Source organism: Trachurus trachurus (genome assembly GCF_905171665.1).
Source record: "Trachurus trachurus genome assembly, chromosome: 7".
NCBI classification, from domain to species: Eukaryota; Metazoa; Chordata; class Actinopteri; order Carangiformes; family Carangidae; genus Trachurus; species Trachurus trachurus.
In genome coordinates this window covers 12,171,718-12,197,804 of record NC_139901.1, presented here as the reverse complement: position 1 = coordinate 12,197,804, position 26,087 = coordinate 12,171,718, and the positions used below count along the sequence as shown (strand labels likewise).

Here is a 26,087-nt window from a genome sequence, read left to right as displayed (position 1 = left end):
AACTTGCTCTGGGCTCTGTTTTATATCGTGAACTAACATAAGCAGTCGTGTGCGCAGAATTACCTGGGGATGATATCGTCCGATGTCTGTCAGCAGCTGGTGGATGAGGCGCCCAACCAGGGCTCGGGGGGTGTCGATTCGAGCTATGAGCTGAGGGATGACCTGGAAAAGTGGAGGAAAGATGGAATAAACATAAGATAGAAAATATATCAAGATACAACAACGGATAATGGGAAAAAATGATTACACTTCTTAACTTGAATTCAGTTGAGTTTGTGTGTATGCTCAATATGTTACCTGCAGCCATGTGTCAATTTGAATGGTCTTGATGCCCTCCACCAGCGCTTCATTCACCTCAGGCCAATGACCGTAGTCAAACCAAAGAGTCAGAACCCTGAACAGTTAAGAATAAAACAATGACATAAACTCAAAAACTTTTCTTGCCTGCTAATAAACAATAACAAAAAAAGTGCACTTGACAGTCGACCACTAGAGGTCATCCTATCCCAACACACCACATCTGCAGCATGTTCATGAATGTGCGTGTTGTTCATTTGCTGCTTCAGTCATTTAACTCACCTGAGTGTGTCCTGCAGGTTATTGCCTCTGGAAAGAGAAATGGAGCGGAAGAAGCCCTGAACAGCAGGAACTGTATACAAGAGCAACGTCTTTGAGAGGTCCTGTGGAGAGACACAAGAGATGGGTTTTCATGCATGAGAAAATGAGAAAAGACACATTAGAGATGAAGCTCAGAAATGATTGTTTCACCATCACTGTGACTGGTGTGTTGTTCTCCATATCTTTTCAATTATGCTTTATATTAAATATTTGCACATTGGAATCTGAATATGTGTGTACAGCTCACACACCAGCTGAGTAGGTGAGGTTTGTGGCTGGAGAGGGCTGAAACACTGCAGACAGTGTGTTATTATGCACAGGTGTCCAAACTAAATATTTCTACCTCTGTTGGACTGGGAGTGTTTAGAGAAGAGAAGAGTAAATCATGCTTGTGGATAAATGTGGTGAGACTAATTCTCTGGGACTCCTCACCTCATTGACTTTCTTCTGGCCTGGTGAGGGCACAGGACTGTGGTCAGTGCTGTCCACCTCACTGTCACTGTTGCTGGCTTCACTGTTGGCGCTGGCACCGCTGGCGTGTCTCAGCTTCTTCTTCTCATCGCGTCCTTGGTTCTGGTGTTTGTAGTGCAGCACCGCCTCAAAATTCATCACCGCCCAGGCATGCCAGGCCTGTCGAGAGAGGGCACAGACTGGGTGAAGCTGGATTTCAAAGAGGTGGTAACTGGAAATGACTTCCACGTTTGTTCATGATGTAATTTTCCAGTTTACTAAGGGACAGATATCTCCCAGGGGGCTGTCATTTTTTTCAGATCCAAACATATGAGTCTGATGTTTGCTGTGTTATGCAACCAGCTATTTGAGGCTAAAACTGAATAGAGCTGCTAAGGATGTGTGGGCATACAGCACAGGCATCCTTGCAGCCTGCAGCACAGGCAGGAAAAAACAGAGCTCTTCTATCGCCTCATATCTTTGATGTATCAGCAGAGCCACAACAAGTATAATAATCTAATGCGCAACATAAATGAGCCGTGCACGGTCCAGAAAAAGAAACTAAACAAACAACCATTTTATTGTGTGTTTGTTCAAATGGCAATAAAACGGGGTCTAAAGTTTTCCAGGTGACACATCAGTGTCAGGGAAAGCTCCTGCTGACACAGCTGGGTTTTAACTGCGTCCACAGAGAAGTCAGAAGTGAGAGGTTAGGGTCGAGAGGGTCGAACTGACCTTGTACCAGTTGCGGTCATGCTCGGTGGAATGGCTGTAATACTGCAACACTTTGGGGATGGTGCTCTCGTTGATCCCCTGCAAACTGAGCTGCCACTCCCCAAGCTTCAGGAAACATCTACATGGAGGAGAGAGCGAGAGAGAGAGAGAGAGACAGTCCAACAGAAGAGGGCATGAAATTTGGGCATGATGAACTTTTTGAACTGTAGACACACAACTCACAAATGCCCAGTGTTAATGGGCCTGACCAGTGCAAAAGGGGCTACAGTTCTGCTTTAACCCTCAAACTGGAAATATAAAAGGAAATTACAACTTCACAACATTCAACACAAAAAAACATCTGGACTTTATCAACACCATAAAAAGTTACCAAGGTCAGAGGCCAATGCTGTTAAAGAAGCTGTGCAGTGATAACTTATCCAATAAATACATGACTACATTAGCAACGAGGAAACAGTTGCACTGCTGGGACGAGGCGCAAAGACACATCATGAGTCCTGCTTATGTTGTCATTGCTTATAAAGACTTGGTAGTGACAGTAAGTACACCCAAGGGCAGTTCATTAAAAAGGAGTGAGATAATAATACTAGACTTGAAAATCGTTCCAGCTTTTATCTCAAGTATCACGACTGAAGGCAGCAGAGTGTCCTTCTACTGAAAGGTTCTGGGATCACATCCGGAGATTTTCAATAATTCAAACTTTTTCGGCTGGACAGGGAGCTCTGTGGCATCCCAGAGGGGACGAAGCTCCATCCATCACCCAGAGAAACACATGCTTAGGGGCAAGTAGTCTAACTAGCTGTTTGTCAGGTCCAGGACATATAATTCACATTCGCAACGGCACTAAAAGGGAGAAACTGGCAAAGAGCAGCATTGTCGACCCATCCATCAGATGAATATTGTTTGCAGAGAGCCTCCAACAAATTGTCTTTCAGGATTATGTAATTTGTACTGAATGCTTTTCCATCTGAGAGCACACTTTGGGTTCTGTGTGTCTTAAGCCAAACTGTTTCCGTAAGCGGTTCACAGGTTGAGCCTTTGGGTAGAAGTGGGGGGAGGGGCAGTTCTGAGGACATTGGAACAACCCTGTTTAATTAGACTTGCACAGCAGGATCACCGGTCTTAAGTAAAGTAGCGGTGAATTTAGAGTGGGTTCTTTGGAGAGAGTGGAGGCGTCCATGTGATGGTGTGGAAGTGTGTGGCTGGCTGAGAAGACCAGGTGTGCTCCATACCACACAGCCAACCTGTATTCACGAAAGTGTGTCAGCACGTCTGGAGAGAACCCGTCCTGACTGACATTATACAGGTGTTTTCCCCAACATGCATTCTTCAGACGGCCAGAGTCACCCACCGTCTGGAAGGTGCACAAATGTAAAAACCCTTCTGCCTGCTGTCATGCTTGTGTGTTGTCATATTTGATTTATGAGATGGGGAGGGTTCACTTGACTGGTGTATGTTTGTGCACAAGCCCAGATGAGACGACTGTATGATTTACTGTGTGTAGGATTATACCTGTCTGCTCCCATTGCACACAATTCTCTGCATTCAAATTCAAAGTTAAAGTAAAGCCGGTCATTCTCCCTCCCAGGCACGTGCACACATAGGGCCCAAAGGGTGCTTGAGCCCCTGCCCTTTTTGCCTCGTATTAAAAAGTGCCCTTTTTGTAATGTTTTTTTTTTTTTTTTTTTTTCAATAAATGCATTCCTGTTGTGCATGAGGATGTAAACAACCGCGCTGTAAAAATGCCACGGTTATCTACCGTACGCATTTCCTTGTAATACACACGGTATTGCGTATTGTATGTTGGTGTGTGTGTCCGCTGCTGCTCCGCTCCGTCTCTCACTGAGGGGCGGGGGGGCGGGGCTGCCCCGCGGTGCGCGCTCCCTCACATGCACGTCCAGAGAGAGAGAGAGAGAGAGAGAGAGAGAGAGAGAAGTAGAGGCTGCTGCCTCATCATAACTCTGTGTGTGCCGCACATAGATGAGACGTGACAGTGGAGCGACTTGTGTCGAATCTTGTGAGTTATAAATCCACCAACATCACTTCCTTGTCGGTTCTGACAAGTCGCCGTCCACTTATACAATGAGCTTAATATGAGTCATATTTCAGAAAAGCCCCATTTGTGTTTGTTTAGCTCACTGCTTGTTAAGAGTTAAGCCCCGCCCCCTCTGTCTAACATCACCTGAATGTAGTGAACAACAACAGCAACAGGAGGAATCACTCACTCAGCTAGATTTCACTGACTATTTGAATTTGTTTCCAGATATTGAGTTACTGGTAATTGTGACTTTGCTGTTGTAAATATTGCTGCTGTTCTGAAATATGCACAGTAGCAGTCACAGTAGTCATTTCTTGGTTTTGTGTGTATAGCCTGTAGGCTTAGCCTACTTATATTTTTGCACTTGCACTCACATGATTTTTTTTCTGCAATGTTAATGTGCACCCAATACCATATTGGCCTTAGCCTACCAGTTCAGAAGTCATGACTCTGTTTCGGGAAGTTGGGAAATTGGTCCAGCATGTTGACTGCAGTCCTGAAGGCGTGCAGGCTTTCTCTACCAACTATATAGTAACTGTAATTTATTTTAATTTATTTATTTTGATATTAAGGCCTGAAAAAAATGTACGTACTGCCCTTTTCTGATGTTGAGCCCCTGCCCCTCTATAGTTATGTGCACGTCCCTGCTCCCTCCTGCCCTGGCAAGCTGCTGACGTTCACTCTCAAAGGAGGGCGCTGTAGGTATTTCCCGCGAATGTGTTGGTGAGCTCACAACAGCTAGCAAACAACAATTCTAAGAAGTTGACATCACTTTTTGGAATGCAAAATGTATTTTCCTTTTAATTTCTTATTCCTTATTATGTGAATCATTTGAACAGACTTCATGCTGCAACTGTTCCCATAGTGATGTGAGGTGAGGCAATGATATGTGGAAAGGTGCTTGGTGAAGGACACCAGAACACCCGCAGGAGATCACAGCACCCACTGGAAAAGAGCAGGAAAAGAGGCCTGTGGTCATGGTGACATGTTTGGATTGTGATGAAGTGCGTTCAGGTCTTAAGGCCTCTTCCTTTTTCTCAGAACTTGTGTCATGGTGATATTTCAATTTCTTGTTTTAATACATTTTTAAGTTCTGTTTTGGCTTTGTCTTAGTCCCCTACTGAGCGTAGACTGATGAGTGGAAACAATGAATTGAAATGATTTTAGCATGAGGCTGCAACATAACAAAATGTGAAAAAACTAAAAGTCAAGGTGTCTAATACTCTGAAAGCCCTGTAAGTAGCTGTGTGGTACAAAATGCCAGGAGGGATTATTTTATTGAGAAGTCTGAGGTGAGAAACTCAGACAATCTGGCCAGCTCTGAAAAAGACCAGAGGAAGCCAATCGACTCGTGGAAGGTGCTGTGCCAGACTGGGTCCTGCTCATGGAAAAGAAGCAGAATGCACTGTACTTGACCCCGTGTGTTGACAACATGAAGGCACAAAATACATGAGGCTACTTTTTCCTCGCCTCAGCATGTTGCTTTGGGTTTTCTCCATTGTGCTTAAGAGGGTGTTAAAAGCCCAGGCACATAACAACACACTGGCTTCACATTTGGTGAATTTGACCAACTGTGGATTCACTTTACAGTAAGTCAGGACCCTCGGCTTGTTAAAAATGATATGCGTGACTGTGTGCATTAAGGCAGTGATTCACAAACTCCTTCGCATCAGGGACCCGTGAAGCGACGCAATTTAAGCCACGGATCCCAGTCTGATAAGATATTTTGCTTTAGAGTCTCAATTACAGTACAGGAAATCTTTAAAACTAATGACCACAACAGTCATCATTCATTGCGGTATTTATGGATGGAATTACAGTGAAAATAAATGATTCTCCTTTTTCCTGGGGCCCCCCAGGGTACCCCTCTAGTGCCCTATTTTGATAACCCACAACGATACTGATTAATTATCTTCACATCACTTGCTGATGGTTCATGCCTTGCCAAATGTCAAGACTTCCTGGGGTATACCAATGAAAAAAGCATTAAAGCATCGGTTTTATGGTCATTAGGCATTTGATGAAGTCAGAACATGTGTTTCACTGATGTGATGCTCATTTTCTAACAGTAAAAATGTACTTGAATGTCTATTTTCCAAGTTATTTCTTAGGTTTTAGTAAATATCTTCTGGAATTATATCTGTATTTGGGGCCTTCACTCAATAAAAGTGAAATGGTCTGTGGGAGTATGTAGACATTTGATATTCACCATAATCCAACCGTTATGTGACCAACCACAGCAGGAGAAGCACAGGTGTTGGTAATAACAGTAACGATGGCTCCATTCTTTTTCATGACAGCACAACAGTGAGCCAGCGTGCACAGCATCCTGAATCTGAAGCAGCTACATGGAGCTCGGCCATCTTTCATTTTATGAATGATTTTTATATCCATGTCAAAATGTCTTCAGTGAAACAGGCTCATTAGATGCCGAGCTGCTGCTACTACAATACTACTACTACTACTACTACTACTACTGTGTTTCCAGTGACGGGACAGACCTGGCCATCAGCTTGTGGACCTCCTGCTTGTGCTGCTGGTCCTCGGCTGCGATGGCGTGCTGGGCCTGCTGCTGCATCCCCTGCACAAAGTGCTGCATGTGCTGAAAGGCATCGATCTGGAGAGACATGGAACAAATCATTGGTTTTAGAAATGCTTATCTTTTCTGACATATTTGGCAGGGTTTCTACAGTCTGCCTCAGACATATCAGAAAAATTGTGGTGCGCTCATCAGCTGCCTTTGTCTTACTCCTTCAACAGAGTCGACTGTTTGGTCTAAAGCAGCGACGCCCTACAACATGGAACATTCTTTTCTGTTCATATCAGTGTTGTTGAACTTGCATGGGAAAATCCTGCAACTCCATCTGGCCAGGCCATTTATCTTTAAGTGTTTTTGTTACTTGAGCTTATATCACCACTGTTTCATAGTCACATCTGATCTAAATAAAGTAAAGGTAATCTGTGCTACATGTAATGCTAATATCACAGATCAGAGATATTAACCGCAGCTGAAGAAATTAGGTGGATGTACTGTGAGATGTGAGCACAGCATAAAATCCAGATAGCACATTTTTCTGATGCAAACCGTTTTCTCCTTTTCATGATTAAGTTCACATGTTGAAACCTGATTACCTTGGAAATCAACTTCTTGTTTGAATTATCTGTTCATTTGAGTCAGATCCAGTTCATTAAACAACTACAAGTCATCTAACCTGAGTAAATGTCCCATTAGTGTTTTGTTTTCACTCAGTAACACTCTAGTCATGACAAGTATGATGAGTAACAGACAGAGCTGACATTCCATGCTGCTCCAAAGCACCGGACACATGATCAGATCGGTCCTTGGGTATGTGTGTGTGTTTGTGTGTGTCTGCTTACATTCACACTTACCTAAGCCCCCTAATGAGACCTGCACTCTGGAGCCACAAACATTATTCAACACAAACATTATTCAACACCTGGTAATAAATGTGGGTGTGTTTATGTGTCTTTTGGGGTGTATATACTGCATGGGAAAGTTGTGTGTGTGTGGTTGAACCGTCCTTTCTGAACAAATATATTTCTTGGTAACTTGTTAAGTGATCCTTACATAATCCACTGTTGCCACAGATACACAAGATGGATAAACAATCTAAATGTAACAGCTGAGTTGACTTTACTGACCAAGTCTGACTCAAACCATACACAAGACTCTGCAGGCTTTTTCAGCATGAGTTGTATTTTAATTACCAAGAAACTGCAGCTGACCTGATGGGATTGATTAATTGAGCTTTATTAATCTGTCACTTGGGTGATGATATATCACATATCACCATAGTCAACCTGTTGAGCACTGAACAATTTCATTTCCTTCTTACAGATGTAGTTTGTTTATGTCTATGTTTCTTGGGCTGCAACGTTCATAAACTGTTTATGTCAGTAATGTTGCAGTAATAAAAGCTCACACTTTCTTTGATGTTCTGATTGTTGCCTCATGTTCCACTTAAAACATGCACATTGAAGTGATAACCATCAGACGGTTTTACAAGCTCACATTTTGCCCTTTGCTATTCAGCCTGAACGAATGCTCCCTGTGTAATGACTCGCAGAGAGCAAAAAACACAAACTTACAAAGTGTATAAATAATAAAGAGAATAAAAGTCTACATCTCAAACAATCAGCACTTTGTTTGCCCTCACCTTGCGGCTGCTCTTCCACATGTACTTCATGTAAGCGTAGGTGACATGTGGGTGGGCTGTGGGCAGCGGGTGATCAAGTTGTTTGGAGGGGTCAACACCCAGAAGGAGCACCAGGGTCTTGTGGGCCAGTGCCTGAAGGGATGAGGAGAGCAACAAAGGTGAAAGGTCAACCGAATGGTCAGAGGGTTTTACAGTTCAAGAGGAGTACAGAAGGTGAGGATGTCATATATCCCCAAGACAAGCAGCAGCAGCTTGATTGCACATTGACCTTTATATTTCTTAAGGAGAGAAAGATGCATGGATGGATGGATGGAGAAAGAAAGAGAGGAGCAAAAAGCCTACTCCCATCACTCCACAAGGTAAACTCTTGGTCTTATTGGGGTCATTTTTTCCAGACCCTTGTAATCAAATTCCCTGCTGTTTCATGCTGGCCAATCACATCTCTCTTTTGCGTGACATCATTGTTGGTGAGTCTATCATCCTGTGTGCATGCTGTGTGTGATTAAAAGCAACAAGAATATATAGATAGAAAAATTGGCCAACTGTCTGACATCCTTTGCAATCAATTAGAAAAACAGTGAGGTAAAAAGAAAACGGATGGAAAACTGCAGTACTTTAATTGAGAAGATATGTGGATTCAGGTTTCTAAACAGTGTGATTGAGAGCGCCGTGTTACTTTCATCAGCGCCAACTTAAAACAGGTTGAAATTAAGTTTAATTTCATGGCTGGAATTCATGGTTGCACTTAAGTGCGTCAGAGCTCCACTTCCCTTTTCCCTTTGACGAGCCTTATTCAATCAACTCTGATTTATTCCTCCTGGATGTTATGGGATTACAATTAATTACAGTGATCAGAGTCAGACATGAGGATACTAAGAGGCTTTGGACAAATGTCACATTATACTGCATTGTAATCTGTTTAAACAGTTTGTTATATTGAAGTAGTAGATTAAAAGAGGCAGAAATTTCATTCAATTTCATTATCAAACACATGAAAGGAGACAATAAATGATATGTAAAAAAAAAAAAAAATGAAGATAATAAATCACAGGATTGTGAATCTTGTGAACTATAAGATAGATAAGAATACAAACAAAAAATGTACTATATATATATATATATGCTGTGTGGATATCATGGAGTTGTAAACTCCTTCAGTTCTCATGGAAAAAAAACACTGAGGGAACACAAGAAAAGAAAGAGTATAAAAAGTTATCCTAGATAATACAATTACACATTTTTGGTTGAGTGGTTGACAATGTATGCTTCTATGAAATTACTGTGCTCTGGTGACAGTGGCACATTCATTATGTTTAGCCCATTCAAGCTCAGTCAGTGTCGGAGGTGAATCAACATTTTGACACTACAGCACATCACCCAGGTTATTGCATCTTTGGCCTTGAAAGAAGGTACTGACCAGGCGTCCACTTTTGCCACAGAGGCTGGCGTACTTCAGCCAAGTCCTCATGTCCTCGTGGGGGCTGATGACCAGTGATCGGACCATCAGGATCCTCTGCCAGTCCTCCACAATACGCTGACAACCCTGAAGAGGGGATAGCACAAAAATAGCAAAGGACAGACAGGTTAAACGGCAAACTCTTTTGTTAGTCGCTTCAAAGAGAGGCGCCTACTCATTAAACTCAAGTGAAAGAACATACGTTAGAGAGGTCAAGTTGAAACCCTTGGGGCCAATATTACTACCAGTGTTCCCTGTCTTTAACGTGCCCACACGTGAGCACAGGTCCACGTGCCAGAAAAAAAGAAAAAAAAGAAGCAGACAGACATTTGATGCATCTGTAAAGAACATTAGCTGACGATCTCCATCAGATATTCTCTTAACCTGACCTCATGATCGTGATATAACACAGAGCCCCTGAGCACAAACACAACATTGGAGTAAAACAAAGTGCTGTAAGCTCTGTATGGTTTAAATATAAGACACAAGGGGGAGGAACAATGGTGATTTTTTGAGAAAGGACAATGATGTGAGTTGATTGTAATCACACTGCTACATAGATGGATCTTATTATAATGAATGAAAACTAGTTCAGTCAGCATAAAACAATGAATAGCTTCAAAAATAATTCAACCCACCTTTGTGTCTGACATGGGGATTTAGGTGTTTTTTTACCCCCTGTAACATTTCCTTAGATGGCTAAAGTACACTGGGCCAAGCTGTTGAAAGCTGAGGCTGGAATTAAATACCACAATTCCTGAAGAGGCTTAACATGATGGGATAAGGGGACGAGTGCAGGTCGAATCTGGCAAAAGCCAAGTTGATAATCACAGTGACTAAGACAGTTTAGTCTGGGTTCAACAACATGAAATTACAGAAATCTTTGTACTGAGGGAGCCAAATCGTCCAGTTCATCCAGCTTGATTGAAAGGAACAACCATGTTTCACTGGGGGCATCGGGGTCGACAGGTGGTCTGAGACATGTACCATGCAAGAGCTTTGTCCTTGGATTTAATCCAGCAGGATCATTCTTCACTGTCTTCCCTCTTTCCTTTTGCCCTCATTTGCTTTTGTCGTTCTGCAACCTTCTGGTCAAGGGTTTTAGAGCACCCTAATTTTTCCAGTTCTTATGAAATGATACTAGTCCAAGTCAAGTTAATAAACATAAATTGGCCAAATGTAAACAAAAAAGACGGGGGTGAAAAGTAGATAAATCAGGCCTTTTGCAAAGATCAACAAACTGATTTATTTACTGCTTTTCTGCATCAATGGAAAATGGAGGTAAATGAAGGTCCCAACTTTTGTTACTTTGATTTATGAAGTGTCTCTCATGCAAAGCTTAGAATGTCTAAAATTTCTCCAGTTGTTCCAGCCTTTAATTTCAGCCCTGAAATATTAAAATGAAATGTCACTGACAACTGGAAACATTTAAGCGATGACTAGTAGATTATCCAAAATATTTCACAAAACATTTTGAATTTTTGAATGTCACCAGCATATTTACGCTCTGTTTTAAAATAAGGAGGAGGAACTGATGGTTGTATATAATATAACACACAAAACAAAAAGGAGTTTTAAATTAGCAGCAGGTTTGAACACATACACTGTAAATGTAAAGGCAAATATGACTGTTCTCTTGTCTCAGGGGCTGGAAAGTGGGTTAAACAATGTGCAACCCTCACTGGACCCCACAAATGATGGGGTACAGACTAGTGTTTTCATACAGCATTTTTCGTACCTCCACTCCTTTGATGAGGGAGACTGTTTGAGGAACAAAGACAAAGAAAAGGACAGTGGCTTCCTGACAGATGTGTGAGGTCAGCCTCCAATAAATCACTAAAGAAAGGAACCTGTCAGGTGTTGCAGCCTCAGCTTCAGTGCAGCCATTATGGGCCCTGTGTGTTTGCTCACGAAGACCCTTCTTGATCCCAAATACCCCTCTAACCAAGCTCCATCTTTTATGAAGGGAAAGAGTCAAGACGATCAAGAGTATCTTCATTTTACTGCGCAGGGATCTGGCTGCATGTGCATAATGCTTTCCATTCAACGCTCAAGCTAATTTTAGAGAAACCTTGAAAATGTCACAAGGAAATTGATTCGGCTCAAACTGCTTATTTTTGATGTGAACAACAGGTTCTGACCGGTACCATGTCTTTTGTAGCAAAACAAAACAATGTTGTCACAACATAATAGTTCACCAGCAAATGGTTCGACTTTTGTCTAAGTCTATCATCATTTTGTGACTGTGAATGAATGCCAGCTGATTTACTGAAAATGCATCATTCACATTACTCCTGTCTGTCAAGAAAAAAAAGAAAAAAGAAAAATTGGTCTCCTTGTTTGGGTTTAAGAAAAACAAGTCTCACTCCCACATTATTATTATTATGTTGTGCAGACAGAGACAAGTCTGTCTTTGTGTTGAATTATTTCCACCATTGACGGTAGGAGTATCATCTTTTCCACTCAGCTCTGTATTCGACTGTCTTTTATACAGAAACTCTGATTTAGAAAAAAGCTAATTGGAGCCCTTTGGGACAGCACATGTAGTCTTCAGATAAATAAACTCCTGCTGGGCTGTTGGTGAAAAAGGATGATGCTAGTTTTTGTCTTGTGCTCACGAGAGGTTTTTTCCCAAATGTCTGTAACATGTGAGCAGGAGATGAAGAATGCCATAAGAGATTTAGAGGAAGTAGCCTTATACCGTACGTGCTGTGTTAAATTCAGTTTAATACGGCATGTATAATGTGGAGTCAGAAAAGGTGCACACCAGATCAAAAGTTATTAGTTCATCTAAGCTACTTAAATTCCACCCTCGGCACATACAAGACTACTGGCTTTCAAATAATCACATTTTGATTCAGCTGTAAAATGTCCAACATGGAAAGGAGGAACTTGAAGAGTATTATCTTAGATCACATGGCATTTGTCTCAAATTCCGAAGCTCTGGCAGGAGGCAAACCTTTCTCAACCACTTGTGGATATGTGGCTCTTCCACACGTCTTCCTGTCTCACTTAGCAGCATGTACAACGCTGTAATTCATTATTAATAATGATAATAATAGTAATTACAATCAGTCAAGGGAAACAGAAGGAGTTTGGATAGATTTACGTGCTGAGGTTACACAAAATATTCTTTCAAACTGGCAAAAGCAAGTCTGATCAAAAATGATGTTGGTATTCGTCTGTGATTGGAAAGGTCAGTTCTCATGCATGTGGCAGCTCTCACTTATGGTGATCAACTGGAGATAATGACCAAAATGATCAAGACACAGGAACAAGTGACCAGTGTGGTTGAAATCTGATTTCACTTTTGTAACATGCAACACTGGTTTTCCATCAGGCCTCAATTTAAGGGAAAGGAATTTGCAATAACCAGTCTACACTGACCTCCTCTGCCTCTAGTGTTATCAATATATTGTATACACACAACCTGCTGCATGACTACAAACATAAACAGCCACAATCTAAACTAAATAAACTAAATATTCTCTGCTTTGTGTTGCAGCTCAAGTAATCAATTCTTGTCTTCGTGAATGTAATAACAATGCCAAATTTGTGACAGTGAAGGTTGGGTTTTGGCTGCAAGTGGAGCATATTTTGACATTTGCTCAAAGCAGATAAATAACACTTAACCTGCGCACGATATGATTCTGTTTTCCAGTCTCTATTAAATGATGTAACGCAAACAGAGTAAACATACAGTACAAACCCAAAAGTTAGTGAAGCCACACGAGACATTAGCATATGGCTGACTCTGTGTACGGTGCATGGCTTGTAATGTTTCCCATTAGTAACAGTAGCCTATCCAACATCTGCTCGACATTGTATTTGCTGTTGCATGTGTGTGCATGTGTGTTTCCATACATCATGCACTGTGCTTACCTGAAGTCTCTCCCACCATGTTTCCCTGATGATGTCCCTCCTCTCTGGCACCAGCTTGTACTGGATCACCTCCTCCAGCTCCGAGAGCATCTGGCAAGATACCATGGCCTAGGAAACAAACACACACACACTCATTGTTATCCACACATAGTATATTATTATATTATAGTTTAAACAGTCCAGATGACGCAGTAGCCCCCTCTTTGCAGTGTAAAAACATTGTTAAAGCTTAAGTTAATCAGAACAACGGCTGGATGCATTCAACAACCAACTGGACCTTCTTTTGAGTTGTCTGTCAGAAAAGGTCGGACATCTCCATTTGATGGCTTTGACATTTGAAAACAACCTGCAAAGTCTAGATGCCTGCTAAGGTGTATGTGCTGTCAGACTTCATGTTGAACTGCTACATTATTTTCTAAACCAAAATCTACTATGATTCAATGGTTTTTCGCGATCAAGACATCTGTTTTCAGGACTCCACATCTGATTTGAAATGTTTCTTGGATAAATCCATGTAAATAGATAATAAAAGGGAGCACAGAGCAACAGAAAAACTGTAAATATTTATGATTTTGACTTTTAGAGAGAGTAGAGCAGAGACTTCAAATTTCATAAATCATCCCTTTCATACATTTTTTGTTGCTGTGGCATAATCCTTTTGCTCATGAACACTATGAAAAATGAGATGGTTGACCGAAGCCAGGGGTTGAATATTTTTGGCGGTGTCAAGGGAAAACTTACCCCGTAAGCTCGACTGTAGCTCTCCCCAGCCATGGCCGTCAGCTCGGCATCCAGGAGGTCCCTGGCTTTGTCAATACACTAAAAACGAAAAAAACAAAAGACAAACATATTTTCAAACAAAAAAAACACAAAAGAAAAAGATTTACAGATTACAGATCAGAATGAAATCTTCAGGTTTACAATCACATGTAAATATAACTTTACCAACCCAAACACTGAAGATTTGACCTCTACCCAACTGTTTTCTCACCGTGTTCATACAGCCACTCTTTTTACATTCTTAAATGCGCAGTTGTTCATTAGCCTCTGAATTCACTATAAATCCTCAAGATTGGCAACACTGGTTTAACCCATGACTTGACTTAGTTGGCTCCATAAACTCAAACTCATTAGTAAACCCAATAAACAGCAATGTCATCTCTTCAATAATTTAGGGACCGTGTGACCTTAGAATGCACTATGACAAAATGTCAAAGCAGTCCTTGCATCAGGGTGAGTCCAGGTTGAACAAAAACACTTTGTTCAAATGAACAAAGGCATCTTATTGCCTGCTGTTCACACCCTTTTGCTGCCAACAGTGACACATTAGTGCGACTAGGACTAGAATGCCTGCTTGTGTAGCAAAATGGTTTGATGCACTGCTGAGTGCCAAGTGTTTTACGAGCAGAGGTAAATGAACCGTCGAGAGCAACAGTGTGAAAGTTATGTAACGATGGTTGTGGATGTCAAAAGAATCTTTCAATTTTTTTTTAAATTGGAGCGTGATAAAGAGAGATTCAAAATGGGGAATGTTAGTCACGGTTTCCTGCAATGACCATGATGCAAATTCTAACACGATCAAGTGTCAGAGCACAGTCAGGCATCGTACCTTCCAGTTCTTTTGGGTCTATTACTGCTGATTATCAACTCATTTGCTAAATTCCAGATCCCGGACTTTTCCTGCCAGAACTTTTCCAAATTCAATGATACACCAGCACGAGCTGAGGGGTGGAAAAACTGAAAGACCGGATCGAGTGCAGCAAAAAGGGGACAAACAAGGACACAAGTCCTGTGGCAGAGAGTCTGATCATCTCTCAGGTCTCTACAGCCAATGTTTTAGGGAGCTGTTATTAGTGGGAGGATAAAATGAGGGAGGATGACTGAGGAAGTTCTCTGGGGCCAGGACACACAGCTGTTTCAGACCCACTCCCACCAATTATTTTTTTCGTGGGGAGGCGAAGAAGGAATGGCGTGCCAAAACACCTCTTCAGGCATGCACAACAAGAGGAGGGGTTATGGGAGGGCGTTTAGGACAAGGTGACAATGAGGCTGCTTCTTTACTGCCTCCACTCAGTTATGGTCCTGTTTACTCCTGAATTACTGTGCTGGGGCCTCATTGGAAATGTGCAGTCCAGACGACTCCTGATAAATGCAGTGTCTGGCTTCTGGCAGCACAAACAAACCGTGACCCAATCTCCCATTCTCTTACATAAAGGTTACACTTATGTACTTACACTGGTGCTACGTCCAGTGGTATTACTTTATCATTACAGTGTGGTATGAGGGCCTCCATGTGAATGGTTCAGGCCACATCAACCACCAGAGGAAACTCAAAACAAAATCCAAACATGACTGAAGTCCGAGGGAGGGTTCTGGTTTGTGAAAGCCATGAGACACATATTACAAATCAGACACACTCTGGAGGACTGGATACATCATCAATCTTGGCACAGAAGCTTGCTTTACTAGAGGGGGGGGGATAGGGGGTGTATGGCCGCCGTGTCCACACATCATCGCTGCAATAGACCAAACACTGTGATTTATACAGCAAAGAAACCCGAGTCCTTTCACACATGCACACACGCCGAGGCTCCTGGAGCACATGTCTGGTTGTTGGGGGTACACGCGAAGGGAGGAACAGCCCTATGGAATCAAAAGGACTCAAGTTCGAGGATTACCAACCACATCCGGAAGACTACACTGAGCTCATGTTGACATTTAAGCTTTCACCCTCACGCCATCTGCTTTTGATTCCTCTCCGTTCATTGTGAGTGGCCTCATTGTCAGCGAGAGTCAGAAGTCTGCTTTCCCTATTCAGCTGATGCAGAGTCCTATAGGCCACACCTGGACTCAATCTCCAAATTAGAGGGGGGGAAGGCAGCAGAGGGGGTCGAGGGGGCACAGAGAGCAAGTCTCCGGGGCTTTGTGGTGAAAAGGGGGACTTGGAGGATGAGTCCAGGGAAATTGGAGGAGCAGGTGTTTACTGGTGTCAGTGCTGGTCGTCATGTTTGTTAGACATGCTGGCATCCAACTTGAACAAATCCACTTCCAAAGAGCATGAGCTCATCTATGATCCCCCCAACCTTCATCAAATGAGGAAAACACCACCCTGACCTCCATCAGACCTTGTTGACAGGCACACAGGAGGGGAATGGACTCTTTATTTGTTTGAGGCTGAATGCTGTGATGATTTACAATTTGAAGTGTTATATAACGTTTCCACACCAAAGAGCTACCACATTGTTTAGAAAAAGAAAACTGGTACATTTTATTTGTTTTAATAAAAAAAAACCACGCTGGTGGGGGAATTCAATCCTGACTGGAATAGCCGTAAAGCCATTTTTATGTTTCTTTACAGTGTTAGTTTCCAACGATTTCAGCATTTCATACCTTGCTGTAAAGACTAATGAAAATTCCAGAAGCCGTGAGACGAGGCTAATTCCCATGTGACATGTCTTTATGAGATGTTTTTTGAAAAAATATAGACTTTTAACGTGCTCCATCGGGAGTAATTGTGAGTGATGATGTGACCCACCTGCTGAGCCAATGAGAAGAGGTCCTGATGCAGGGCTAACACTGCTCTGTAAAAAGCGCCGTCGTGCGTGTCTCGCGGGATCATACATGTGTACTCCTCCATGCTGTCCCAGTGTCCTGGAGAAGCAGAAATCAGGCAAAGACGCAAAACAGAACTTTGATTAATGATGTCTTACAAACTCACTTCTGAAGACTGAGAGTAGACTGACATTTAGCAGAAGCAGGGCAGAGTTTTGCTTCCCAATGACAACAACTAAAGACGGTCCGAGTCCTCAGATAGACGGGCCCGCTGGTTAGGTATCGTCTCACGGTTTACAACTGAGTTTGGAAAGTCTAAACCACAGACCACAAACCTCTGAGGTTGCCTCTGCAGTGTGGTCCATGCTTTTCTCCACCATTGCACGTTACGATATGTCAATGTTATGACTGGATACCATTCCCATCTGGTTATAGAGTGAGACTTGGCGAGTGCTGTTACTGTTTTCATTGCCGCTCAGTTTGATTGCATTGTTGCACAGTCCCACAGAGGATGGTCTAAATGCTCTATGCACTGGCCTTTAACACAGTATACTCTCTGTTATTAGCATTTTTGCGTAACTGCTGCTTAACTGTCCATTCATATGTGATGTGAAGTGACAGAGTTTACCTAGACCCCAGGCGGCAGCAGCAGCCATACGAGCCATCTTGGCCTGGGTTTCCTCGCTCACCAGTGTCCACTCTTCACAGCACTGCTGGTGCAACTGGCCCCTGTAAAACATTAACCACAGACGTCTGACGGTAGAAAAAGCAAATCCAGATTTGTCCGGTAATCTGTTCAGAGTTAAGTTCCACAGCATGTTTACAGTAGTGACTTCACATATTCAGAAACAGATCAGAGCATCGGGTTTCCATGTTGATCAGGGAACAAGGTGGATAGAGGATTACTGAATATACTGTCTGCAGAATAGTTGCATGAATGACTAGGAAACCACTTGATTATAGGGATGCTTTGAACATCCTTGAATTACACCCTGCGATTCAATCCCTGTGATTCCATCTGAAATTATCTGAATATCACACTGTGTCTTTGTGCTGTGGAGTGCTGACATTTTACAGCTGAATAAAAAGCACACATGCAGTTGATGGAAAAATACTCTGTAAAACATAACCAACCAAGACAATTGGAATGAAACGTTCAAGAATTTATGAAAAACAGTTACAAAGTGTTGTTTTTACTGCACTGTTTTTATAATTTGTCGAAAAGTGATGCAGATGTTCTGGTCTTTATCCTCAACACATACAAGTCCTTACTGAAGTCCACGTTCTAATGATAATTATGTACATGCCAAGAAACTGATTTTTTTTTTCTCCTGTGCCAAAGAACAACAGAAGAAATCATCCCTCAGAATACCAGAGCACTTCTGGCCAAGGATGAGAAAGAAAACTAACTGAAGATAAGACTCAATTCTAATGACATCTGCAATTATTTATTTTTTCATTTATTACTAAAGATGAACGTCTTAAATCAGGGTTCCATCCCACAACAGTCTGATAATATCAAGTGTTCCTGTAAAAAGATGGATGTTCCTGTTGGGGTCATGTGCATCTAACCTAGACTAATTCCTCATTTACAAAAATCAGTGCTCCATTGTCCAGGAGATCAAACTCGCGGCATGTGTTTTACAGGCAGGATGCTGGAGTGAGCTTAGATGAGAGAGAAAGAGCGAGAGAGGGAGGGACAGACGGGAAAAAAAGAGAAAGAAGGGCACGTTTGGAAGTCAGTGAAGGCCTTCTCCAGCTGCCAGGCTATCAAATAACATTAAGGCAACAAGAACAAAAAGCTCCGGTACACCGGGCACATGGGAGTCTACAGCTGACAGACACAGAGGTCGGTGGAAGGAAGAAATTGAGTTATTTTATGACTCGGCAAGGAAATTTTCACGTGTCTGGTGTTGAAAAGCTGCTAAATTAAATCCTGTGTATCTAAAAGAGACATTCATTTAGCAAGCAGTCACACAGGTGTTTTCACCATGTGAGCGTCACTTGCATTGGTTTTTCCTCTGTATCTCTCAAAAAGGAAAAAATCAATGTGCAAATGAAAGAAGTGCAGATATTTGGATATGCCATGGCAGGAAAGGCGCAGGTGAAGGGTCGGCCTATATGCTTTTTATGAAATGACAATAAACTAAACTAAACTTTAGCCAAACGCAGAACATCAGAAAGCTGGAACGAGCTCATGCAGATGGAATGCAGTCATTTTTAATGTTATCAGCTACACCTGTGCTTTTCCTGCGTTGACATGCCAACATATCTGCTGTGGAAAGACAGGTCTGTTGCTTTTTTTATTAGGGTATGGATGTTGGTGACATCCCATGATTCCCAGCACATCTCCAACCAACTTCAAGCTCAACAGATGCCTGAAAATGTCTAACAGCTGTACAGGTGTGCAGGAAATTTAAACAAGCTTCACACTACTCCTGCTAAGAACACAAGCAGAGCTGGATATCCTGGTATTCTGCATTAAATTCTTTTAAAAAATCTTTTCCATGAACAAATACCTGCAGGTTCCCACAATTTTTAGCATCCATGTCCATGTGATGTACTTACAGAAGACTATTAAACACAATACACTGAAACAAAGCAGCCTTCTGAAAAGCACAACTTATGTAAAACTATGTATTTTCCATTTTGTACTTTCCATCCATTATATTATCGCTCTCTTACTCTGCAACCTAAGCTGCTGCTTGGCTAAAGATTGAGTATGAGCTTCTGACCCTCAGAGTCGGTGACCTAGTCTATAGTTTAGTCTTTATATTATAAAGACACAGATACTAATTGATATTTTCTGTCAACTGTTTATCCTTATATATTATATGTTATTATTTATCTATTTTTTTACTTAAGAAAATTAACCATCATATATTCTCCTCTCTGGCCATTACTTGCAGTTTGTGGCAAAATATTTTCAGTTATAAGCAACGCTTAGAGCAAAAATGGCTGCATTAAAGTATAAAACAGCTGGTAATCAGCAGCTTGATGAGTGAGTTTGAGCAGAACCAAAAGACCAAATCAGCAGGGACCAAAAAGCGGATGCAAAGAAATGAAATAAAACAGTACAATTATTATTATTGAATGAATGAATGATGATGGACAGTGTAGTCTAAAGACTCTTTCAATGATGTCCAACTCTTCTCTCAGGAGTCAGTTTGGCTGTATTTTAACAACCTTGAGGACCTGTCAAATACTTACTTACTTACCAGGGAGCAATGTGTTCTCCCATCCCACTCAACTGTTATATCATACCCAAATCTTACCCCTCCACAACACGCAACCATAAACACAAACCTCTCCTACTGGATCATTTTTTTTCTTATAAAATGATTGAATCACTTTCTTGTGAAACTAGTCACATTGTATACAACAATGGCGCAAGCGCAGCAGGTTACATAAGCAAATTAACATCTGTTTAGCGTCATGGGTTCTGTGACGATCCCACATATTTGGATCCTTTGGTCGTCTTGTGACTTTCTTTTTCCCTAAAATTGCTCTTTGAAGGTGAGTGGTTGTTATGGAGTCGAGTCTCAGCAGTGGCGGCAGCGCCTCTTGCTGGCGTTGGATGCTTGCTCATGCGTTGCCTGTTAAATTGCATCGGTCAAGTCAGACAAACTGTTTTCTCATTTTTTGCTCAGTCATCAAAGCTCTAATGTCAGGACTTATTATCAAGATGCTGCCTACGCACGATGAACAAATAAAAAGTGGGAGATTCGAGAGCTCACAGCAACGTCTACAACCTCGGACACTGTCTCTATTCATTAGAGCCAAGGTTTGAAACACAGGAACCCAATGTGCTTTTTATTTCATCACTTCGGTGAATAACATTTAGATCTAGAAGCCCAGGGCTTACTGTGTTGGAGAAAATAAATTTATGCTAGATTAAATACAGCCAGCAGACATTACCAATCACGACTCAACCATCACTCTTTATATAAGAAACCATGTATCAATGAATGTGAGACCTGAAGGCAGAAACAGTCATTTGAATGAGTCGCTGGAGCCAGACTGGACTCACAGCAGATATGACTAATGACATACCATTCTCCCAGAGCCTCTAAACAGCGCATCCTGCCCAGGATGAGCTCTGGATCCTCTTTGTTCAAGTCGATCTTCTTGTCGTACGACACCAGGGCATCTTCCCACTCGTGCAGCTTCTCATACCAGGTGGCTTGGATTTCCTGTTGGGAAAAAAAAACAACAAAAAGAAAAAAAAAATGAAGCTGGAACCATGTAACTATAAAAAATCTGCTAAATTAACCTGGCCATTTTCTCTTTCATCCCATGGCCAAAACATGTTTTTCTATCTTTACCATTTGACAATTTAATGACTTGTTTTTGGTGAAAGCAAGGAGATTTGGAACAACACTCAGACTTGCACAGCTAACTTCAATCATAATATTGCATGGTTTATTGGAGATTTACTCAATCAAATAACCTGACTGGTGCACCAAACAGGGAATCCTCTCATCCGCCCACAGTAAACTTTTCCAAAGAGTCACCTCATAAACAAGGTTCCTGGAAGTGCACAGTGAAACTGTTTTTTACTAACTCTTTTCACTTTTACCATGTTTTTACAGAGCAACATAAATGCAGTTCACATAAGCAAAAAGGAAGACATTTAGAATACGAGTCCTAATGGCTGGGAAACACTTTTGTGGCCCGTTTCCATTACACAGTTACAGCACTACTCGGCTCTACTCGGTTTTGGTCATTTTCCATTACAATTGGGTACTTTGTAGTACAGTACCTCCCTGAATGTGGGCGGAGACATCATAGCATAGCTGCTACGGTCACTCCATCTAGCTCTCTCTTTTTTGGATCCTCTCTTCAGCCACCAAACACAGTTGTCTGCACCTCGTCAACAGACCATGGTGTGGTTTTCCGCACAGCAGCCATTTAAGTCACGTGAAAAAATAACAACAGTCGCAGTAGAGATCAGTGGTCACTGTTGCCGGTGTGTTTTTAAAAATAGCTGGTTTCAATCTTGTGTTGGACGTCACGCTCATGACTCTTCCAGTGATGACACTCTGGCCAATCAGACCAATGGTCAAAAGCCCAGTGGAGTCGAGTCTTGCCGAGTAGTGCTAGTGGAAAAGGGTCATAATTCTGTAGTAAAGTCAAGTGAATGCTTTCTATTAGAAAATACAATATCTAGGTTCTCAAACACAGCGCTCATTTCCCACTGCTGAGCACATACATTAAGTTGGTCAATACAAGCTAAGCTCTTGAATTCAGATCTGTGACATAAAGTAAAAGTGAAAACACTGTGAGTATTGGTAACTCTGTTTGCTAATGGATCTTCCAATATTGTTTTTGTTTAGTCCTTTACTGTAGAGCCATGCATTGCCATAAATTAATGCTTATTACAGTACATGACACAGCAGTATTTACATTCCCTTTCTTTCCCATATGACTGCTTTATTTGTGAGGAAGGTTATAATTGATTTGTTTGTTTCAAGATACCATTTCTATGTTTTATATTCATTTTCCATATGTTCAATTTCAACATAAATGTATAAAAAAAAGAATAAATGACACTTGTCAAGTTCACTGTAGTCATGGCTATTTTGCTTGTTTGCATGTCAATAGACTTCTGTGGCATGGTCGAATAAGCTACATCAGGTATTAATTAGAAAATGATGACATAACAATCCCATTTCCAATCAGTGATCAGCAGCTCTAGTGTTGGTGTTGGTGGTTAGCCTGTCTATTACATCCAGTCAAGAAACAAACAAAAACCACAGTGATGCATTTTTGTCAAAGGCAGAAACGAATCAGGAGAGAAAAATGCTCTTATGTAACTGATGTGGAAAATCTGTGTGCGGGTGTCCAATGGATGTCTACAGTAATTTCATATCTGGACCGGGTCCATCTATAGAGAACATGAAACACTGAGGAGGATTCAGTAGAATCAGACAGGTGGAGTCCTCTGCATGACCAGAAAGCATTAGAAAAAAAATAAATAAATAAATACCACTGTTGACATTCAGCAGTGACATATTCTGTGGTTTTCATCTTGGCCCATCACAAGTCAGGCTGGGACTCCAAGTAAATGAAGCTATTTAGGGACCTTACAAACCACTTGCCATTAAAAAATAATTACTGTTTGTATTTTTTGGAATGGACCATTCAATCCTCTTACCACTGGGGAAACAATCACAAAGTAGACCCAAGTACTTTCTGAAATATCCAGATCAGAGGTGTGCAAATCCACATATCCTGTCAATTGGATGACAAAGCCCACAATTCTGATCCTTGCCCTGAACTACTGAACAGCATAGCAGATGGTTTTCCACGTGCTGCACATCAAGAACAGGGTGTTCTGAGCGTATGTGTCTCAAATGACCCATCATTTCCATGTTAAACTGTGTGCATGAGGATAAGATACCCCGGGAACAGCAGGGAAAGAGTCCACATACTGCTTAATCCATGGGTTAACGTTGGTTGCTCTGATTCTGTATTATGATGATGATAATTGAAATACAAACAAGCCCAAGAGTTTAGAGACTTATCAGATGTTAAGATGCTGTAACATGGATTAACACTTGTATGAGGCCAAATGTTTTAACTGTAGACAGTTACAATTGCAGCATTAAGTGCTAGTGTCCCCCTGAATTAGTACAGTGTGTTCTTTATCTGTAATAGGCTGGTTTTCAGGTATTCTACCTGCTGGAATGCATTTCACTGGTCAGTACAACACGTTGCCAAATGATGCTGGATTGAGCTGTGGCAAAGGTTAAGCTGGTTTTAACATTTTTGATAAAAGATACACTTCTTCTTTTTTTTTTTTGCAAGATCCCTGCTTTGTCACAGTTCTGGTCTTACGACGTCAATGTCAGTCTAAATGAAACCAAAAATGAGGTTTCCTATTTGTTTGTTTGTTAGATGAAGAAAGAGGAGAAAAAGAGAAGCATCACTCACCAGCTCCCCAAAATGTTTCATGGCATACTCCAGCACCCCAGATGCAGCTTCTGGCTGCTGCAGTTTATTGTTGATGCTGAAACACAGGGCAGAAAGCAGAGAGAAGTTTTTAGATCAGTTTGAGGGGTGAAAGACATCAACAGGTTGGTGGTTGGGCAGGTTGGGCAGATTCTACCCATCTTTGTGCAGCCAATTAATCAGAGAGTAGAGACAGGGTTATCACCCCTCACACCAGCTGCACAACCACAAACACCAAGACTATGATGACAGAACCAAGCACGTGGAAACCCTGACACTGAACTCTAGGTTTCTCTAGTGTAAGGTGAGAAGTGTGTCCATATTCCCTTAAGAAAAGTAATTCACACAACACCCTGAGGTGTTCTGACCATCACCTGTCAACTAAGAAACCTGAATGTTTCCACTGTTAGCAAAGGTGTGTTTTGTGAAAAGTTAATGCAGCTCTTGACATTTGTCACACTTGTTTGACCGGTGATGCGTTCTCTGTCAAGACACCACAAACTCCCCTTTGTGCACCCTCCACTCACCCGCACTGCCACCACATCTGGAAACACTCATATGAACCACGAGTCTATTATATTTCCTCAACTGCAAAACCCATGTGCAGCCACGGGGAATTCATCTGTAAAATGTAGCGTTTGAAGAGAACTGGTATGCAGAGGAGTTCCTGAGGACAGTGGACAGAGGCTGATGAGGGATACTTGAGCGTTTGTGGCAGAAGATTTGACTGACACAGGGGTAAAGGCCAGAGAATGTGATGAAATGGCACAGCGAGTGGTCGTGCCAAAGTGTAGGAGGCCTCTGGTGAAGACCTGCATGGTGACAGGTTAAAAAACAAACAAATCACAACAGGAGCCATCATGTACACGGTTGGGAAATGGTGCACAATCTGACCTCTGCAAGAAACTTTTAAAAATGTACTTTCTGATTTTAGGGATTCAGTGCTCTGAATCACCTGTCAATATGAATCAAATGTACTGTAGAGTAAAATTTGCGCAAGTCATTCCACATTTCTGCAATGTGGTGGCTTCAGAGAAAGAATTTCTGCAACTCAGGATGCAGCATCTCCCTTTTCTCTCCTGACGCCAAGTCTGTGCTGATGCAAGACCAGTGCTGTGTTTGCTTTTTCATCTGGAAATCTGTGTAGGACTGTTCATAGGTAGGTATTTCGTTTTTGCTTTCTAAGCCGCTATTACAGCAGTAGTAAGTCAGAGATGGGTTAGTCGGGGAGAGAGAGGGGGACGATGTGCAGCAAAGGCCTGAGGGTCGGATTTGAACTCCAGCTGCTGTGGTAAGGATTGAACCTTAAGGGTACAGTACGCGTTCTACCCGGTGACCCACCGAGGCACCCCAATAACTTATTGCTGATGTTCATACACACTTTATAATGACAAAGAGTAAACGCACATCTGGTTCTGGTCTTGTATGTTGATCCTATGTTTTGGATTGTTGTCCAAGTAAAAGAACATTTGCATGACATGCTGTAAAGCTACAGAGACTGTTTGATTTACATAAATTAAATTATCATACAACACGAAAAACACTGTTATTACATTAAAAGGTCCTGGCCAATAATAGTCCTGGTGAGGCTGTAAAGTTGAAAATGAAACTGTTTTACAGTTCGACAGCAACTGCAGAACTGGAACAGAAGTTCTAAGATCAATCCAAAACTAAACCAAACAGAGATTTCGCGTGACAATGAGTATTGTCCTTTCACACACTCCAGCAATTCGCAGTCATTTTTGAGAGGACGCTGGTGTAAACGGATGACGGAGACTGTGAGGCTTAAGGACCTGAAGGAAATCAAGTGAGACAGAGTGTGACTGTATAACATGAGAACGTGAGCTCATTTCAGTAAATACGCATTCATCTGCGTCTCTCATGGGACTTGATAGAGTGTTTCAGCAACCAATTAAATAATTATCACACACTCTTCAATAAACACGACTACCATCCATTATTCTGACAAACACTGACGATATCACACAGGTATGCTTTGTATACTTTGTACCATATAAATTGAGCTTACAAATGAGGAGAAAACTGCAGCGGCCTCCGTGTCCAACCACACACAAGCTGACGAGGTATGCTAAAGCCGCCCAGATGTGGTTTTATCTGAGGAGACAAATCAGAATAAGGGCTTTCTCTCCTGTGGACCCTAGAGATTTCATTGTCCCTCAGCTGAAGCCATCTGGCTGCCAGCTCCGAGCACACGCAGTCTAAA

General features: G+C 41.8%; 1 protein-coding gene across 1 annotated transcript in view; it reads right to left on the bottom strand.

Annotated features, from left to right (window-relative positions):
* The window catches only part of mtor (mechanistic target of rapamycin kinase), an 87,633-nt gene that overhangs the window by 12,349 nt on the left and 49,197 nt on the right, over positions 1–26,087 (bottom strand). Inside the window, exons 29-42 of the mRNA XM_083976314.1 lie at positions 23,846–23,921; positions 20,963–21,102; positions 17,538–17,638; positions 16,893–17,008; positions 14,099–14,176; positions 13,358–13,465; positions 9,437–9,562; positions 8,020–8,151; positions 6,343–6,458; positions 1,804–1,921; positions 1,051–1,248; positions 580–680; positions 298–394; positions 64–162 (exon numbers count right to left, since the gene is read on the bottom strand). Of these exons, the coding sequence (XP_083832440.1) occupies positions 64–162; positions 298–394; positions 580–680; positions 1,051–1,248; positions 1,804–1,921; positions 6,343–6,458; positions 8,020–8,151; positions 9,437–9,562; positions 13,358–13,465; positions 14,099–14,176; positions 16,893–17,008; positions 17,538–17,638; positions 20,963–21,102; positions 23,846–23,921 (1,606 nt within the window). The remainder of the gene's footprint in view (positions 1–63; positions 163–297; positions 395–579; positions 681–1,050; positions 1,249–1,803; positions 1,922–6,342; positions 6,459–8,019; positions 8,152–9,436; positions 9,563–13,357; positions 13,466–14,098; positions 14,177–16,892; positions 17,009–17,537; positions 17,639–20,962; positions 21,103–23,845; positions 23,922–26,087) is intronic.